The sequence below is a fragment of the Calypte anna genome, chromosome 2, assembly GCF_003957555.1.
Source record: "Calypte anna isolate BGI_N300 chromosome 2, bCalAnn1_v1.p, whole genome shotgun sequence".
Classification (NCBI taxonomy): Eukaryota; Metazoa; Chordata; class Aves; order Apodiformes; family Trochilidae; genus Calypte; species Calypte anna.
In genome coordinates this window covers 124,785,134-124,802,950 of record NC_044245.1, presented here as the reverse complement: position 1 = coordinate 124,802,950, position 17,817 = coordinate 124,785,134, and the positions used below count along the sequence as shown (strand labels likewise).

Here is a 17,817-nt window from a genome sequence, read left to right as displayed (position 1 = left end):
TTCCTATGAGGGTGACACAGCACTGGAACAGGCTGCCCAGGGAGGTTGTGAAGTCCCCTTCTCTGGAGACACTCAAAACCCACCTGGATGCAGTCCTGTGTAATGTGCTCTGGGTGATCCTGCTTTAAGTGAGAGAGTTGGGTCTAGATGACCTCTAGAGGTCCCTTTCAACTCTGACAATTGCGTGATTCTATAAATATCCATCTTGTTCTCTGGGTAGAAGCTTAAGTCTTGTGAAGAGCAGCTGAGGGACTTGGGGTTGTTGAGTCCAGAGAAAAGGAGGATCAGGGGAGTCATCACTCTCCACAGCTACCTGAAAGGTGGCTGTAGTAAGGTGGGTGTTGGTCTTGTCTTGTAAGTAACAAGCGAGGGAACAAAAGGAAATTACCTCAAGTTGTGCCAGAAGAGGTTTAAATGGATTTTAGGAAAAAAATTATTTTCTGAGAGTTGTCAGGCACTGGAACTGGCTGCCCAGGGAAGTGCTGGAGTTACCATTCCTGGAGGTATTTAGAAGATATGTAGATATGGTACCTAGGGACATGGTTTAGTGGTGGATTTGGCAGTGTGTTAGGTTAACAGTTGGACCCAATTATCTTAAAGGTCTTTTCCGATCTAAATGATTCTCTGACTCTAAGAACCCCTACTTTTCTGTTATTCAAGTATTTTTTCCCCTTCACAGAGTTCCTCAATTTTTATGGGTGGGCAGGAGCAGGAGAGGTCTGGGAATCCATGCTGTAACTACTTACAGGGTGTTTACCAGAAGGAACAACACAAGAAAGGTCAAGACCCTGTTCCTTTCGTAAGATGTATTAGGCATTTCAGGAACTAATTCTACCATGTGGATGGAGAAGTTGAGTGGTGGAGAAGTTGAGTCACTTACTGTAGAACTGTAGAACATTTGGAAGATGCAACTTCCATTAACAAAGTTCACTCAGGCTCCATGTGGTACTGCAAAACTAACTCACTGGTAACTCTCAGTTTCCTAATAAAGCATCTCAAACTCAACTATACTTGAATGGGGAAAAAAAAAAAAGTGAGGAAAAGTATCAGTATTTGGTGTATCAGAAAAGTAAAAAAAAAGCAACATCCCTGCCTCTATACTTAAATGTCTACCATACTTAAAAAAAAAAAAAAGCTAAAAACAAATGTCATCATCTTGCTAGAAGCCCTTACATGTTTTACAAAATATATACCATATATTCATAAACACTGAACAAAAAAGCATTTTTCTCTCATCTGATAATATTTGTTATAAATCTGAGCTGTTCAGCTTGTGGAATAGTCAAAGGAGCTGAAAAATAGCATTTATCATTATACAGAAAATAATACTGAACACAAAAAGTATAACGCTTAATACAAAAGAGCAACAGAAGAACAGTGTATTGAAATGTATTTTTAATACAAAGGCATTGTATATCATTTAACTTCATCAGAACTGAGATACATAGGAAAGTAAAAAATTCTGGTAACAGTTTATTTCTTTGCTGTACATATGTATATATTATGACCACTAAATGGCAAAAAGCATCTGCTTATGAAGACTGCTATACATCATTTTTATCACAAGGTGGTGCAAGTAACCTACAAGCACATTGACTTAAAAAAATTTTATAATCTTTTGTCACTCTCAAGTGAATAAGGCATTTTTTACATGTAAAGTAAACAAAAATATGGCAAAGCAACAAAATAACTCTCCTTCCTCTTGACTCAAACGATTGCATTCCTTGAGTTGAACACTCCATTAGCTTAACTTGGAAGTTTCCAAATTCTCCAGCAGGCTGCTAGCTGCATACATCTATGAGAAGTTATACTGGGCAAATGGTTCTTGCTGCTGACAGGTCTGAAACACTTCTCTTTTACACAGAATAGGACACACTGAAAAGAAGGTGTCACTGATGTGCTATTTAGTTCCCTAAGCTTCAGGGACATAGAGGCACTTTTCCAAATAAGAGATATAAAATTTTCTAACTCAGAAAGTATATATAAGATATAGACAGAACAAAGATGTTTATGTATTTTGTATGCAGCAGATATTTAGTATAGTAATAGCTATTAACATACCTAAATGCATTTAAATGCACTTCCAGAGCAACTTAGAACTAGTAGCAGAACTTGGATGCAGCAGTGTATTTTTGCCAGAGTCCACTGGAACTTCAGTAGTACCTTGTACTCCTCTCAGTAGTACTCATCAGTCAATCTAGACAAAGCATAATACTGCATCCCTCTGTGTATGGAGCATTCAGCTGTGAAACAATTTACTGTTCCACAGTCATAAAGGCAATTGGCAGCAGTATGATTTCAGTTCTTTTTAACTACTTCCTTGATATTAATATTTCATGTAGCATATCTGGCATGACACTTCATTATAATTTATGTATAGTTATAACACCTTAGCACTATACTGATAAAAAGATTATTGTAGATTTTTATAGAAACAAACACACATATCACATTTTTTTTTAAAGTAAGAGTTTGGCTTAATATGAAACAAACTCTTCCTTTACATGCTACTACTGAAAACATATAGGACCCCCTTCCACCAAGGAAAATGGAGGGAGAGCAACATTCATTTGTGACTTACAACCAACCAACTGCCTACAAAACATTTTTATGTTCTACAGGTTGTGTAAAAAAAATCTCAATATATCTATCTTTGATCCTTCAATGTTAATATGAATTCAGATTTTTGATATCATAATGATTGCATGGAATAAAAACAACCCTAAGACCAAAGATACACAGAGCAGCTTCAGCAACTAAAAAAGTTACACACTAAGTCATATAGACTCTGACCTGGGGAAGTCTGTGTGCTCAAATATGCTAAATTTGATGTTAGTCCATTCTCCTCTCACAGGTTAAAGCTAGACCACTCAAAATCAGATCAGCCAGATATCCAACTCTAAACCATCTGCAAAATTAATGGTCAAGGTGGACATTTTTGAAGTGATAAAGGAGACTTTTACATTCATTTATGTTCTGACAGGATCAGAAACGATCTTCTGCAAGCAGCATGGAACTTGGAGACAGGAAAGCTTCGTCCATCCACAAAATGACTTACACATGGAGGTAAATGATGAAAACTCAAGGCAAGAAAAAAAAATCAGAAACTGTTTGCCCTAGAGAAACACAATATAATTACAGGATTAGAGCTTACAGACTTGCTTATGTCTTTCTACTGGGAGGTAAGAGTGATTATTGTTTCTTTTTTTGCAGGCACTTTTCATGAGTAATCTCATGAAAAAGAAACATGATTCAAAATATGACAAAACCAATATAAATTAGGAAGCACATTCAAGAACTGCCTTTGCTTGAAAATAGGCAGTTATAAATCAGACAAAACTTTTTAACTGAAAAGTAAATTCCCACTTCCCGACAAATCCTTTAGTCAGTAGCTGTGGCTGTTTACAAAAAAAAAAAACAACAGAAAAAACAAGAATAAAAAAAAAACCAAAAAACCCTTCAACTAAAAGAAGATTTGGAGTTCCCATTTTCCAGCACAAGATCCATTGAAAAAAATCTTACAGCTGCTACAGTAGTAGCCTCAAAGGCCAATAACATTCTTCTGAGATGTTAGGGGTTTACCTTGATTCACCCTAGTTATTTCCTGTACTACCTGAAGGGACTACATGATATAAAACAATACAAACTTTAATGACTTGTTTGGATCATGCTCATGTAGCTCCGAATTTCAGGCATTGGCTAAAGGCACTGAAGTGGCAAATATGAAGCAGGCATGCAAGGACTGTTTTTACACTCTGTTTTGGCACTTGTCTAATTATGGAACTACTATGAAAAAACTTTCTTATGGTGTCACAGAAGACTGAAGTATTCCAAATTGATTGACATACATACAAACTTTTATCTGCTTGTGAAAATATAAATGTTTTTTTCATTCTGGAGTGGTTCTATGATTGCTAAACAAAGTCCTCAGTGCAGATCCCCACAAAAGTAACCAAACATTCCCATTGGCATTATTTATCAACCAAAACAGTTCCACTTCCAGCCATTCTCCCCCTTCTCTCTGCATATTCAATCTTTTTTTCCAGTCTTCAAAATAAAATGCACCCATGTAAGCCCCATCTTTCAAATCAACATCAAACATGAACACAATTACAAATGTGGCCCTTGAAAGGCACCCTTGACAAAAGTGATTTGCAGGCAAAAGCTAACAGACATTACCATACAGAGGTGTGTGTATACATGTATACAGAAGTATCTTGAGAACCAAAGTCTGTAGATACAGCAAATAAAGCAAGCACAAAGCCTCAGCTCTTCTGAGTAGCCCATTCACTTTGCAGCAGGATTCTTGGGAGGCTGCAGTTTGTAGGTGCTGAAGTAGTTCACCACTTGCTGAGGGACTTCTGCCAGAACACATTGTGCCAGAGCTTCTTTCGGAGACTTGTAAAAAAAGAACACCAAGTTTCAGTTTCTATCAGCTGTTAAAGGAGATCCTAAGAAGGGTAGTAAGTACCTCCTCTACTAGGCCAATTTCAACTCTAACCTTTTACAGAGTGCTCTTGAGATCAAAGCTCCCCTGACACATCTCTCTCACTCCTGTTACCAGGAACCAGCTGGCTGCCTTGTTCTCTTGAGGTTAAGAGTAGCTGGGTGTGCAAAGGGCTGCCAAATGACACCTTTGTCATATGAAGTACACACACTCACAGTGAAGACATCCAACTTCAGCCATCTAAGCACTATCTGCTTAAGATGACCCTTCAGGGCCTTGTCTAATCATCTGCAACCTTTTGCACAAAAGTGTCATCCACGATTTATTCCTCCAGAGCAGCTCTTCTAGACACAATGCTGTTACTGTAAGATCCATGAGGAAAAAGGCACCTTTTTTTTTCTAGAAATTGAAAGGATTTGCATGTATCATTTTGTACTAAATATTGACTCCAGTTAATCTACATACAAATGCATGATTCAGTAAGTATATTCTATATAGAATTTGCTCTTCTTCTCCTTTCAGTTTGCCTGAGTTGCTCCTAGATTAAACAAAACTTCTAACAAAAATAAAAATATCAAGACAAAAAGAAGAGGTATAAGGAGCATCATTCTCGGGCTCAGTATTAAGAAACAAAACAAAACTAGAACACATTAGGATCTTATGTTCCTCATCCTGTGGAAATTTTGGTTTGTGCCATTTTTTCCTCAAAATAACCTTTTTCCAGCTATATGATATTTAAAAGCCAGATTGTACTGGTTTGTGTATATATTATTGGGTTCTACAGAAAAAAAAAAAAATCAAGATTCCATTCTTTCACTGCCTATTTCTTTGGTATATTTGCTTTGACGAAATGAAAACTATCACCACTGTTGGGCTCATGAACAATTTCTACTGATTACGAACTTCCTGATTTAGCCTTGAATTTTAACACTGCACTACCATGTGAAACTAATCCACATTTACAAACTGGCATCATCAAAAAAAAAAAACTTTTCTGTAAGAACAGAACCACAGTAAGTTCCTCCTCCAAAATAAAAAAACGCATCTATATGTTTCTAATATATATAATATATATCTATATGCTATATACTATATATAATATCTATATCTATAATATATAGTACATATACTATATTATATAATATATATATCTATATAATATAGATATACTATATAGTATAGTATATACTATATACTATATAGTATATAGTATATATACTATATTATATAATCTATCTATATCTAATATCTATATCTATAACATATAGTATATATTATAGATAATATTTCTATATAGATATCTATATTATATATAGATATCTATATAGATTATTAGATTATCTATCTATATAGATATATATAGTATATAGTATATACATAGCATATATAGTATATATAATATCTATATCTATAATATATGATATATATTATAGATAATAGAGATATAGATCTATAGATATCATATATTATAGATATATAGATATTATATATACTATATATAGATAGATATAAAATATAGTATATATGCATTATAAGATAGATATATAGATAGATTATATAATATAGTATATATACTATATATTATAGATTATACTATATATTATATACTATATATTATACTATATATATACTATATATACTATATATTATGCTATATATTATATAGTATATACTATATATTATACTATATATTATACTATATATTATAGGACATTTCCCTGCAGCCACTTGTCAGAAATGCAGTGGTCTTAAGGATGAATAAGCTCTCCTAATGGAAATACTATAGATGCTGAAGTCTTCTATCCTTTTCTTTCTCTTTAGCACTTCATAAAGGTTTATCTCAGACATGAGAATACATTTTAGAGACACTGCAAAATCTTCGGACTGTATGTAGGATATCCTAGCAAACCCACTGTAGTTCTATGATATTTATTAAGCATACCATAAAGATTACTTACATTTTGGAACTTCCTGAATGGCACAAACTGGACAATGTCTCTCACAGCTGGTTCTCCTGACAAGGACCTAAGAACTCCATCATCACCATCAAGAAATTCCATGGCATCAAAGTCTGCTCCTCCAACACCAACAATGATAATGGACATGGGCAATTTTGAAGCATTAACTATGGCAGTTCGAGTTTGATCCAGATCTGTTATCACACCATCCGTTATGATTAGAAGTATAAAGTATTGCTGTCAAATCAATAAATATTGTGTTAGGACAAAGACACAGAGAGCACATAAGCAGGCACACTTTGAAAAAAGCAAAGGCTACATACTGGTGTTACTTTGAGTATGTTGAATGGACTCACTCAGTTTTTCACAAGTTGTGGTCAGGCTACATCTCTACAGTCCAAAGAAATTCATATGGATAACATAATTGAGCTTTTAGAAGAAGTAACCTTTAAGCAGCCAGCTCTCAAAAACCCCAATGGTATCACTCTTCCTCTCTCCAAAATTACCAGACAAACAAACAGTTATCTTCTAAGTATTCATCCTGGGACAGAATGCAGCTTGTTGCAGTTTTGGACAGATTACAACTGTGAAACTTGCATTTATTTCCTTTCTGGTCTATCAATACCTTTATGAAATGCTTCCCTTAGCTTCACTTAGTTAAGAACAATGAACAACAAGTGTAAGTACACTTACAAGCTTTAAAGAGAGAAACAGTATTCATAAACTAGAAGGGAAAGAAAAAATTAGAAAAATAAACACACTACCATGAAGAACTTACAGATGCTGTTTGCTGTTGTGTAGCTGCAGCAGCAAATCTTGCCACATGATTTATAATTGGAGAAAAATTTGTTGGTCCATATAACTTCACTTGAGGAAGACAAGCCCGATACGCATCAACAATGCCTTGGATTCCTAGAGAACACAAACAGATCACATTAATTTTTTTCATATTAGAACTAGGATATTTTGAAGAATTCTATCTTACTAAAACACTGTCTGTATCATTTAATTAAATGATGATGCAAAGATTTAAGACTAATCATGATGAAAAAAGTAATTGATTCATAAGCAATGGATGTCCTCAGTTTGACCAGTACCTAATACACACACTTAACATGCATGGGATTCATGTGAATATAAAGGGTAATTACTGTATGCCTGAGTGCATGTAACTGAATCACAACAGCTCTTTTTCACCTGGTAGCTTGTGGTAGTTAGCAGTGGTAGTTAGGGCATGTTGAATAGACACCAGCAACATCACACCCAAACCAAGCAACTCCACACCAGCAGTGAAGCAGAATCATGACCTGACTACATGAGAGAACCATTCCCATCTTGCATGCACTGTGCCCTAGCAGTTTAAAACACATCTTTCATGCATCATTACAGAAGAAAGACCAAATGCTGTTTCTAGTAACTGAGAAAATGCTTATAAAATTGTTTCCAGATGCATAAATAAACTCATTATTTAATTAGAACAACTTGCTTCACAGTTCACCTTTCAAGTGTCTTTATCCCTTCATCTTAGCCATTTTATTCTCTAGGTCTGACATCACGTTCTCAGACTTACCATTGCAGAAAGGGTTTGATGGGTTAAAATTTATTGGGAACTCATGTGACACCTGTCAATACAGAAAAGACAGTCAGGACTCTATATACACTCTTCACCTGAAGTAAACACTTTTGGCTGTGTTTTAGTGCATTTACATACTCCATTACCTGAAAGGAAGGAGGAATTTGTGCACCAAATCCAAAGGCTGGGAACATCTTATCTCTAAAAAAAGTAATTTTATAGAAAATTAAATGAGTGCCTTCCTTTAACAGCTGTCATAGCTCAGTAAGTTCAGTTAATCAGTGCTGCTTTTGAGCATTAAAATTCTGTTTCTTGAACATTAAGAGGCAAAATTAAATGGAAATTCCCCCCTGTAATTGTTTCTAGAACCAAAACCAGTCCTTAACACCAAATTGGCAAGAATGCAAGCATTTATTTAAATTAATGCTGCTTGCTCTTTACATCACAGATGAAAAGCCTTGCCTGTCTGCTGTAAACACAAGCTTCTGCTTGTGATTATGTGATTGTGAAGCAATTATGAAGCCTTTTCTAATTCTACATTTCAGCTCAGAAGTTTCATTCTGATATATCTGCTGGCATCTTCAACACTGACTTCAGAAACTATAGCAAAAATCCATACACATCTGAAAAGTGATTTCACCAAAACCCTAAAACTTACGTATCATAATCCTGAATGACCATTCCTACAGACCAAATGGCTGTCAGGTATTCATTAACTCCATTAGGGCTGAGGTAATGCAGAGAGTCTGGAGAGCGAGGGTCTCCATTGGAGCCTGTAAAATCTATCCCCACCTGTCAAAGGTAATATTTGTATCAAATTGTTGTTAGAGGCAAAATTATGTTTCTTATCTCTGGCAAAGGCAAAGTGAAAATCATGGGAGAGTTGTAAACAGTAGTTACATCTACAAATCTAACAGGTACAATACTTAGATGCAGGTTTCTTGGAATATTAGCACTCCTAAAAAAACACCATTACAAGAACAGCAGAACCTTGGTATCTTTCAGAGGGTTGAAATTACTTTCATCCAACAGATTTTCCCTGTGTTTACTTGCAGTTACCACTCACAGCAGGTCTTCAATAGCTGTTAAGTTAATTTCAGCCTCTATCTTGGCATACACATCATTCCTCTCAGAAGTACAACTAGTCAGACACTACAGTAGCTTAGGGACCTTTCTCTGACCTAAATGGATCTTCCCTACTTTGATGCTGAGGTTACCAAGGTGAAGACATCTTACTGCTATTTGTGCATTTTGGTCCTGAATTACATAACATAAGGATTATGTACATACAATGGCTTCTGTATGTTGCTTTCATTAAGCAATGGGTCTTAAAAATCACTGTGAAGGGCAACAGCTCTTTGATAAGAGGAAGGAGAGAAAAAAAGGAATCCTTCTAAGTATATCAGAGAACTGTTAATTTCTCCTTGGTCTCCATCCACACAGCTCAGCTTGTTCCTAATGAAAATTACTACACATTCAGAACTCTGTGCCATAATAACAGACTAGACAGACTGTGGCAAAATGGCTCTCCCCTCCATGAGACAGAACGTCAACAACAATAGAAAAAAACAAAGCACAATAATCAAACCAAGAGCACCGGCAAACGATTATGTACTTCCACTTGTGCAGAACTAAAAAAATAATTCATATGAATTAATTAACTTACTGTGAAATTCAGCTGACACCCACCCATGATGTAATCAAGGAATGTGCATTCTACAATGACCTAAAAAGGGCAGTTAAAGATAGAATTTTATTTTTAGTGGGAAGAACACAGTAAATATTATTGAAGCAACTTTTAAGGCTCCAAATCTGTTACCTTTACCCATGCAAAGCACTACTTTTACTCCATAGATATTTACAGAGTGTGCAATCACACACTCAGTGCATCAGGGTAAGGCTTTTCACAAAATTACAGACAGGCAACAGAGCAGCTCCAAAAGCACTATCATTTTAAAATCAACGTATTGCAACACTTACCAGATTTTAATTCACCATAAAACAGTGAGTTGAGAAATGCAGTGCTTCAGGAATGGCCTTACAAATTGGTAAGCAACCTTTCCTTTGCCATAGAGATGGCATCTTCAAGAGAAAGCGAAGGGACAGGGGAGGACAGAGACGTGATTCAGTCTCATTTTGTCACCTTTTATGAATCAAAGCCTTTCAACATTTTCTGTGTCTGGAACTTCCAGACATTTTTAAGTTCCTTACAGTTTTAGTGTGAAGGCATGGTAGATGAGAGTAGCTATGCCTGGAAACTTTAAAAAAATAAAATAAAATTTTAAAAAAAGGTTATACTGGATTATTTTACTTACCTCACAGTGCTTAAAGCTCACAATGCCAGAGTTTTTGTAGCTTTTTTTCTTCTGTCTTTTCTTCTCATTGATACACTCAAATTCAACCTGCATAAATGCAAACAAATCCAACAGAAACACTATAAATTTAATTTTTGTAACAAAATAAAAAAATCTTTAATCTAGGACTGATACTTTGAGCTTGTATTAGAAATGCAGTTCATTTCACTGTCAAGCAAAATTAAACTCTGTCTGCCTAAAATAGGCAAGAAAAATTCCATTATCAAGACAGATATCTTCTCTTCCACAACAATGTTTGCTCAGACAACTGTATTTCAACCAGACAAAGAACTCCTGTACTATTTTCCCTCTGAGAATTCTGCTTACAATTTTCTTTTTGGTACAGACATGGTAATTTAGGGAAAGCATCACTGTTTTCAGCAGCCGCAGCAGTAACATACAAAATAAAGGATATATGTTTAAACTTTAAAAAATTAGTTGTTGAAATACTTTACTGACATTATCAAATTCATCAAATAACACAGGATTCTAGGTTTACTAGAAGAAAGTTCTTCTACTTTAGAAGTAGAAGAGTTGGGTATTTAGATAAGTAAATTAAAAACTGTAACCAAGACGATCTACTAAAGTAAATGCATAAATGCTAGTTCAGGCTCAACTATAGTAGCACTGTTATGCTTTAGGCTAACACAATTTTGATACCTGCCCATCAAGTGATATAAAGTCTTGCTACAACATAAGTAAAACAGCTTATTAAAAAAACACAGGCAGCTTAGACTATGTAACACTTACAGGTGAAGATCTAGATGCCTCCTTCAGTTTTGACATTGTAGTTTGAAAACTTCCTATGAGATCATGAGACCCATCACTATCGTAGTCATAGCACTCAACCTAAAATGAAGCATTGTTACTCAGTGTTAGTAACAGAAATGGCCCTACAAAGGCAATAAACTTTCAGATCAGATCTTCCACTGACGTGAGAGACAAGAATACTAAGCAGTGTCAGGTCCAGCATGAGCAGGAAACATCAATTGTACTGAACTACATTTGGGAGTAAGGAAGAGCAGGAAAATAATCTGCATTATTTTGTGGAAATCTGGCGCTTTTTTTCTGTTTGAGAATCTATGAGCTTGAGTGAACAATTTAACCACTGCTATTTTGACTTTACAGCATCCTCAGTTTTTGTTTTTTAAAAGCTGAACTTATGAATGTGCCCCAAGTGCCTTTCTAGATAAAAAGCTGTGTATTTGTCTATAAAAACATGCTAATTTCATTCCCATCTGATTTTTTTTTCAGTCTAGCAACACAGACATGCTAAGTAGCTTCATCAAATTACAGAAAAACAAATTAAAATAAATAATAATTATAAATAATAAGAAAAATCGTCACAAGTTAGAATCTCCTATTCTTCAGAATCAAAACATAAAATTCAAGAAAAACTTCTTTGAATATATATATATATATCTTAAGATGAACAGCTATTTTCACATCCACCTTTACAGACTGAAAAAATCCTACATTAAATTCAAGAAACCATCTGACTACTTGGAATTCAGGAATAACAAAGTAAAGCAAACAACCTCAACATATGCTTGAGCTTCTGAGATGAATTAACTTTCTGAAAATGGACAATAATGTTGAAGAACAAAATATGATGCACAGATAAAAAGTTCAACACTATGCAGAACATGCCTCTAAGTTTCCAGTACTCCTACAATATCTTGAATGCATTAATAAATAAACAAAATGCATGCACATGCACTGAATAGCAACTTAAACCCCATACAAACTGCCATGGTACCAACAGAGCAACACAGTTCATGGTGGATGGTGTGTAAAAATTACTTTGAATGCCATAAATTAAGCCAATCAAATACTGAGGCAAGTGATTCAGTACCTGAAATTTAAAACTGAAGACATTTCCTAAGACAAAAGTTTCAAAACAAGTTCACAGTTAACAGAGGGGTGGGTTTTTTGTTTGTTTTTTTATCCTTTTTGAGGGATTAAAGTTTATCTTGCTTGGTATTTTTTGACATATCAAAGCCAATTTTCAATACTTACTCCAACCAACACATTAAATTGTCTTTTGTTCCACATATGCTCTCCTGGACACATAATAGTACTAGGGAAACACATGATAAAATTGCATATATATTTTACTCAGCAGAACTAGGCATGCTTGGTCCAGATGAAAGGCTCACATTTTCAAAACAGAGCAATTTCACTGACTGCAAACACACTCAGATGAAATACATCAATAAATCTAGAAGACAAAGAATCAACTTGGCTTGGCTTGTGCATTGCTTGGCATACACAAACTAAGCCATTAAATAGGTGAAAAGCCACTCATTATGGAAAAGTTGGTGGATTTACTTACTATGACAAACAGCCCGTTATGTATGCAACTGTGTGCATATAAAAATGTTAAAAGTCTTGCTACATCCTTCACAACATTATAATACAATTCTGTCTGCATTTTACTGCTGTAGTGATAGCTGCTGGGTTTCTAAGTTAGAAAATAATCCTACTGTCTGCCTGCAAGTGCATAACAGCTCCAAGCAAAATCTATTTCCTTTGGAAATAACCTACATTTCTGAGGTCAGATTACAAAAAACAGACTTTATTAAAATGATGAAAGAGGCAAGAATAACTCCATGTTAATAGATATGTCTCAATCAAAAATCTACAGTTTTAGCATGACTGTTTACTGAAAAAAGAGAAACATATTTACAGTATATGGAAATGTAAGAGCTGTCACAGCTATTTTGGGGAAAGGGAAGAAAGGCATGAGAAGGAAATAACATAGAAGCAGTAAGTAAAGCAGGTTCTGGGCTTGTAAAGTTGTTCATTAGTCTGCTCTATAATTATGCATTTAAATCCATACAAGTGCTTGTAACACCCAGATCCCTGTGGGTGTTAAGCAGTCCTGGAAAATGCCTCAAGTCATCTGACTAAATACCTGGCAAATGCAGATCATGCTCTCATTTTTCCTTCCCTGAGGAAGAATGGCAAGTATAGTGATTTGTTTCATTTGGTTTGTTTTTTTTCAAATGCTAAAATACCAGGTTCCTCACATGTCCATAATAGCTTATAAATGGCATTTTGATTGGCCATTTAGCTTCCCCTAAAGAAAATTCCTGAAGTAAACCATACAGAAGGTAAACGTAATTTATTCAAGATAAGATCTAAAGACACAGAGTTAAAATACCAATCCTGGTAAAACTATCACTTCACAGGTTTGGTTCACTTTTTGAAAGTAAGTTTCACCAGGGAAGTTGTTACATCTGGTATCCACAAGATACATATGATCTGGATCTGTTATCTCAGCTAGTATATCAGATGTAATTACTTGTATCAGATAGTATATGAATCATTTCATTAGTGTTTCCTGTTGCACAAAATATTACAAGATACATAAAGTACAGCAAAGAATATTTGTGTGCTTTCATCACACATCTTTCACTATCCAGTTATCTTAACACCACCAATACTGGCCAATGCAAGGCAAACTGGACCATCTAAGTAGGAAGCTAAGTTGGATATTTCAATGCTGCTTATGTTCAGCTGGTTTTCCAGATTTCAAAGACCAGTTTTTACCAGGTAATGCATTCAGTGTGAGATATTTTTGTTCCTAAAACATGCATTTACCTCTCTGACTTTCAACTAAGAATTAGAATAACTAGGATGATACATCTTTCATTTATTACATATCTGACTTCTTTTTTAGTGCATTGATTCATATACATATTTTACATACACTACCTTGATTGCTTTATCCATGTCACTGTAACACAGAGAATTGAGAGAAATTTTAAAAGGCCTCCAGACAGGATTCAGGTTGTTTTTAATAACCTGCAAAAAAACACCCAAAAAGCCAGAATAGTTGTGAGCATAAGAATAGAAAGCAGTTATTGTAATCAGTCATAATTTCATGCTATGATTTTTCTAAGCAAAAGCAGTTGACTAATGCTGCTGTCAATCACTTCCTGCAATCCAAATTCTAACATACAGGGCAAAAAAAATACATATTGCTAACATGTAGGACTATTGTCCAAAACAGACAGTATCTTTCAACTCCATACTTTGCTAGACTTCACTGTGATCTATATGTAATTCAGCTACTACACTGCAAAGCATTAAGTTTATAATTTCATACCTTTTTTAATTAGCACGCACATATACACATACAAAGACATACAAAAGTGCTACTGAGCAAAAAAAAAAAAAGATAGAAAAAGGTTACATTGGCAATTCTGAATACATCAATGCTCTGAAGATTACAGTTCACTCTAGCTTGTATTTATTCTGAAATGCCACTTACTGTTCACTCAAGAAATTAATGGTATAGTTGAGCAGTATGGTACAGCTAAGCATAATACAGTGCACATGGATAAAAAGACACCCTACTGCACACAGTCTCTCAAGCTGAATGCTAAATAAATGGTATTTAAGAATAATACTGAAGGATCTTCATAATTTGTCAACTGGAAAGTATCTGTAATATAGTCAGTACATCAAATAACAAGCTTAGACACCACAAGAAATTTCACACAACAAGCAAAACAATTAATAACACCTAATAGTAATAGCTATACTTCCAGCAGTGTAGAAGTGCAGAAACAGAAATCTCTCTTTTGAAAATTAAAACAGTAAATAATAGCTAGAAACATAGATGTTTTTAAAATCTGTAATATAAAGAATGTTTTCCAGACAGCTCAAGGCTGGAACAGCAAATTCTGGATTCATTACTGACATTGAAGATGAGTGAAATCCTCATGGGAAAGACACATTCTATGCAGAAGAATCACCTGATTAGAGAAGTTGTTTTTATAAATCTGTGACAAAAAGGATTTACACTTCTTCAATATCTGTGCTTCAAAATCAATATGGTCACCACTTCAAACACACACGGTACCTCAGCTGTGACTACAACCTGAACTTCCACTACAGGGGGGCATTTTGAACGTATTCTGCCAGTTGCACCTCTGCACCTCCTCCTGGGTGAAAGGCTGCTGCTGCTCAACTGAGTTTGCCCTCACTCAGCACTATCCTTGGCTTGCCCCTGCTATGCAAGCATTCAGTATAATTACTTTCATTAGTAAATGGCTCAGCTACATGACACTAACATAAGAACAGCACAGTCTCAGGAATGCCCAAGGTCTAACCTCAAAGTAGCACTGAAATAAATGGCACTGTGTGAGCATGCAGTGCCTTTTCAAAACAGCTTTCTTTTCAATTGCAGGAAGTTTAAAAACAAAACAAAACAAAAGTACTTTCCTTTAAAATAGGATGGCATAAACCAGAATCAGAGTAAGGTAGGCCTCCTGTCCTCATCAGAAAATCAGTGGAAGAGCTGAGGTGATTTCCAATTGGTTTGCATGTCAACTACCAGACTGCTCTCATTTTCAAAAGCACTGTACCTCTAATACCGTGACACAGGAAATCTAACAAGCTTAGTATTTAGGTTGTTGACTGAAAATAACCTACCTCTGTTCTGTGAACCATCACCCAGTTTCCATCTCCAGTCTGCTTGTGGAATTCCAGATAAGGATCTGACTTTCCAAAAAAATCCTGTATTTAAAGAACATGTAATTATCCCAGAACAGCCTGAGGCATGAATGTCATTAACCACTAGTTAAAACACATTTAGATTAACAAAAAAGTAAACTAAGTATTGAGGGAACAAAAGCTTTAGATTAAGAAATACAAGTCTGACTTTAGCATAAAAAGTTCTGCAAGGTTCACATATGAAATACCTGACAGTTCAAGCAAAAGAATACTTACAGGAATATGTACTATGATAGAAAGTTAAGAAACTAATGCTTTCATCCATTTCAAAAAAAATCAACTGGGAATAATAATATTAATAATAATATTATTTTGTTTTATGTTCTTTTTTAAAGTCTGTCTAAAGACAGTATTTTTAGCCACAAAATATTTAATATAACAGATTTATACACTTCAAGTACGCTCTTTACCATTTATTTGAGAGAGCTAAGATGTAATCATTTACACAATTCAAACCAATGGATATACCAAAACACTCCTATCTTTATCATTAAATTTAAAGATTTACATTTAAATTGAAATGTGCCATTCACAGAATATTCCTACAATGCACTTGCCTGATTTAGAAATATAATTAATTTCAACACAGGCAATGAATTTACTCTGAAGCAACCTTTTCTCAATTTCTTTTATAGTGAAAAAAAAATCTTAATGCAAATAATTACTTCAGAAAAAAAAAGAAAGAACATTTTAATGTTTACTGTTCTGACAATATTCTGATTTTGTTAGTTTACCAAAGAACACCAACCACCCATATACCTTATTGTCCAGTTTTCTTGCTTCTACTTCCAATAAAACCACCCTGTTATCTTTCACTTCTTCTGCTGTAATCTAGATAGGCAAACAAAGTAAGATATTTATTTTGTATTCAGGAACTGCATAGTTTTCTCACATTCACAACACCTCTATGACAAGTTTACTAAATACACCCTATTTGCTGGCAAATTAAGTGTTAAAATTGGTGTTGGGAGAGGGATAAACAATTTCATTTGACACTGGGATTCACTACATGATGACACTGACAACTAAAGATACTGCCCAAATAGTAGCACGTAAGATGCTCTGATTGTTTGATGGATGCAATCAGACTTACAGACGTAGAAGGTAGGCTGCTCTCCTAGATGACAAAGAAATGTTAGTGGAAGAAAAAAAAAATGCTTTTAGATACTTTTTACAGCACTGTAGATCTGTCACACTGTGTTCAACCTACTAACTAACTAAAGAAGAAAAACCAGAACATTTAAACACTGAAGAGATTTATTAGTATTTTTATTATTTAATTATCTTACCGTAATACTTCCTCTTCCAGCAAGTCTGCCATTTTTAAGCATTAATGGTTTTGTCAAAGTCCTGCTAGAAACTATCTGCCAAGACAAAATTTGAATATCAAGCATTATTAGCACAAATAGATTTTCAAAGAAATTAAATGAAACAGGGACATATTTTCCTTTTTATTTCTATCATTTCATGACAGCATTACATTTACTTCCCATCATCTCCTATAACTAAATAGGTAACACTACAAAATTTAAAAATACATATGCTGAGGAACACATGCAGAATTTCAGGAGCAATATGTATTAGAGTGCCTTGTAGTACCACGATAAGCATGGACAAAGATAATACCTTAAGCTTCAATCTCAACCTGTTCTCAAGCTTGTCATACATAGCATTCAGACAAATGCAAGCCACATTTCTTAAATAGCTTCAGCAAACAGATTTATAAACACAATGTCTGTCACATAGGCAGACATTAGCCCCCCCCCTACATTGTTTCTAGTAATTTTTTTATCCTCTTCAGGCAATGCTGTCTCAAAAGTGTGTCCACTCATCCCACAGGTCATTCTTTATATTAATAATTAATGACTAATTTTAAATTGCCACTGAATATCACTTCACAATGCCTCCATCTTTATAATGGACATAATATAAAAACACTTTAGACACAGAAGAGGAAAA

At 34.7% G+C, this 17,817-nt stretch overlaps 1 protein-coding gene across 2 annotated transcripts in view; it reads right to left on the bottom strand.

Annotated features, from left to right (window-relative positions):
* Positions 1–1,363: 1,363 nt before the first annotated feature.
* Positions 1,364–17,817, bottom strand: part of CPNE3 (copine 3) — a 24,549-nt gene continuing 8,095 nt past the window's right edge. For both annotated transcript variants that reach the window (XM_030445075.1, XM_030445074.1), the window contains 13 exons: positions 17,148–17,222; positions 16,618–16,689; positions 15,778–15,861; positions 14,053–14,142; positions 11,083–11,181; positions 10,294–10,380; positions 9,645–9,704; positions 8,637–8,770; positions 8,125–8,179; positions 7,976–8,027; positions 7,184–7,317; positions 6,406–6,642; positions 1,364–4,398 (listed from right to left, as the gene is read on the bottom strand). In XM_030445075.1, the coding sequence (XP_030300935.1) occupies positions 4,288–4,398; positions 6,406–6,642; positions 7,184–7,317; positions 7,976–8,027; positions 8,125–8,179; positions 8,637–8,770; positions 9,645–9,704; positions 10,294–10,380; positions 11,083–11,181; positions 14,053–14,142; positions 15,778–15,861; positions 16,618–16,689; positions 17,148–17,222 (1,290 nt within the window). In that variant the 3' untranslated portion in view covers positions 1,364–4,287. The remainder of the gene's footprint in view (positions 4,399–6,405; positions 6,643–7,183; positions 7,318–7,975; positions 8,028–8,124; positions 8,180–8,636; positions 8,771–9,644; positions 9,705–10,293; positions 10,381–11,082; positions 11,182–14,052; positions 14,143–15,777; positions 15,862–16,617; positions 16,690–17,147; positions 17,223–17,817) is intronic.